Source organism: Carlito syrichta, unplaced genomic scaffold, assembly GCF_000164805.1.
Source record: "Carlito syrichta isolate Samal-C Ts95f unplaced genomic scaffold, Tarsius_syrichta-2.0.1 Scaffold307327, whole genome shotgun sequence".
NCBI classification, from domain to species: Eukaryota; Metazoa; Chordata; class Mammalia; order Primates; family Tarsiidae; genus Carlito; species Carlito syrichta.
Window position 1 is genome coordinate 189,080 of NW_007251423.1, and position 2,503 is coordinate 191,582.

Sequence of the window (2,503 nt, forward strand, 5' to 3'; positions counted from 1 at the left end):
TTCGAGACCCGCCTGGGCAGTGAGACCTCATCTCTACAATAAATCAAAAAATCAGCCAGGTGTGGTAGGGCATGCCTGTAATTCCGGCTACTCGGAAGGCTGAGGCGGAAGGATCGCCAGAGCCCAGCAGGCAGCGGTGGCCAGGAGCGGCCACTGCACTCCAGTCTGGGCAACAGAGTGAGACTCCAACTGAAAAAAAAAAAAAAAAAAGAATACTCACTGCTGTCAAAGGTTTGGTACAATAATAGCATTTGTTAAACAAGTTGCTTCATCTTACTGAGCATTTGTCTTATCTTAAAACGCACCTAACCAGGACGTGATAATAGTTACCAAACTGAAAATAATCCAGGTATGCCATAGTCGGAGAACTGTTACAATTATGATAAACTAATAAATTACTTTTTATAAAACCGTGAACAATAGTGTCCTGAACACGATTTAGTTGGGAAAATGGTTCCTATATTTACCTTTGAACTGGCATCTCTCCACTTGGCTGTCTCACAGTCCCCATTTTTTTCAGAGACAGGCTTTTGTTCTGCCACCCAGGTGGCACACAGTGGCATGATTCTAGCTCACCGTGACCTCAAACTTTTGGAATGAAGCGATCCTCCTGCCTCAGCCTCCTGAGCCGCCGCGACTACAGGTGCGTGCCACCGCGCCCAGTTAATTTTTTATTCTTACAGCGATGGGTCTTGCTATGTGGCCCAGGTTGGTCTCGAACTCCTGGCCTCCAGCGACCCTTCCGCCTCGGCCTCCCAAGGAGAAACCAGGCGGAGGCGGGGACACTTGTAGCGCCGCCGCCGAAAAGCGAGCGCGGGGTACCCGGGAGGCTGCCTCCCGTGTCCCCGTCCCCGACCACGCCCCTGGCCACGCCCCAGACACGCCCGGCCCCGGCCCGATCGCGCGCAGGCGCACACGGCGCAGAGGCGCGCGCGGAAAGGGGCGGGGCCGTGAACCTGGCGCCCCGCGCGCAGCTCTCGCGAGAGCGGCAGAGGCGGAAGCTCGTTCCGTGCAGGATGCGGTTCCTTGTCGCGTTCGTCCTGCTGAGCGTGGCGGCGGCGGGTAAGACCCCCAGCACCCCCGCGACCCTCTTGCCCCTGCTCCTCCACTCTCACCGGGGCTGGTCGCCGCGGGGCTCGCGCCTTCCCTTTCCGCCCCGCCCCTCCGCTCGCCCGCGGTCCCCCTCCGGCCCACTCCGCCGGCCCGGCTCGCCCGTTGCGCCTGTCTCCTGCCGGAGGAGCTCGTCTCCCGACCCGCCCTTCTCCAGACCCGACTTGCTCTTCCGTTTCAGGAGCCGCGCCGGGGGCGAGCCCGGACAACAAGGCGACGGGAAGCGGCGCCAGCCTGCCCTCCTCGAGCCCGTCCGCTAAGGAAACTCCTTCCAAGCCAGAAGTCACATCTCCTCTGACCTCGTCTTCGGAAGGAGGCCCTGGCAAGTCGGTTGCGGCGCAGCCGCCCCAAAACGACAGCCTTGGCGAGTCGGATGCAAAGCAGCAGACCCAAAACGATGGCCCCGGCAAGTTGGATGCAAAGCAGCAGACCCAAAACGATGGCCCCGGCAAGTTGGATGCAAAGCAGCAGACCCCAAACGATGGCCCCGGCAAGTTGGATGCAAAGCAGCAGACCCCAAACGATGGCCCCGGCAAGTTGGATGCAAAGCCGCAGACCCCAAACGATGGCTCTAGCGAGTTGGATGCAGAGCCGCAGACCCCAAACGATGGTCCTGGCGAGACGGAGGCAAAGCAGCAGGCCCCCCAAAAAGAGGACCCTAGAAAGCCAGGCGCGGGGAAGCAGAACGAAAAAGAAGAGGGCCCCGGAAAGTTGAGTTCGGAGCATCACACCCAAAACGATGGCAGTGACAAGCCGGGTGCTGCGCAGCAGCCCCCAGAAGACCATTCCAACAAGCCCATCTCCAACTCCTCCTCTGATAACAAGGAGCACCCCCAACCTGACGTGAACCAGCCAGCTGACAAAGGAAAGGTCTCTCCGCCCGCTTCCAGAACGGAATCTGGGAACGGGTCCGTGGGCTCTGCGCTCACTTCACAGCCGGAGGGAGATCAGCCTTCAGAGCCTGCTGGAGATGGGGAGCTCGGGGAGACTGAGGAAGGTGAGACAGGGCCGGAAGAGGGCTCACTGCCCAAAGAAGAGGATGGAAAGATGCCTGGTCGCGCCTCCAGTGAGACCCGTGGAGAGACGCTTTTGGATTCCGCGAGTGGCGAGAAGGATGACCTTTATAAGGGCGGTTCTGGAAGTGCTAGGGCAGAGAGTAGCCACTTCTTTGCGTATCTGGTGACCGCAGCCATTCTTGTCGCTGTCCTCTACATTGCTTATCACAACAAGAGAAAGGTAAGTCAAGGGTTGCCTTGTGGAGGAGAAGAGGATTCCCCCCAACCGTGGAAGCTTGGGGTGTCAGCCCATATCCATCACCCAGTTGCCTGTGAGCCCTGAGAATTTTTTTTTTTTTTTTTGAGTTGGAGTCTCACTCTGTCACCCAGACTGGAGT

At 58.6% G+C, this 2,503-nt stretch overlaps 1 protein-coding gene across 1 annotated transcript in view; it reads left to right on the top strand.

The window, feature by feature from the left end:
- The first annotated feature begins 1,008 nt into the window (after positions 1 to 1,008).
- The window catches only part of TGOLN2 (trans-golgi network protein 2), a 5,206-nt gene continuing 3,711 nt past the window's right edge, over positions 1,009 to 2,503 (top strand). The window contains exons 1-2 of the mRNA XM_008064400.1: positions 1,009 to 1,062; positions 1,292 to 2,346. Coding sequence (XP_008062591.1) covers positions 1,017 to 1,062; positions 1,292 to 2,346 — 1,101 coding nt within the window. The 5' untranslated portion in view covers positions 1,009 to 1,016. The remainder of the gene's footprint in view (positions 1,063 to 1,291; positions 2,347 to 2,503) is intronic.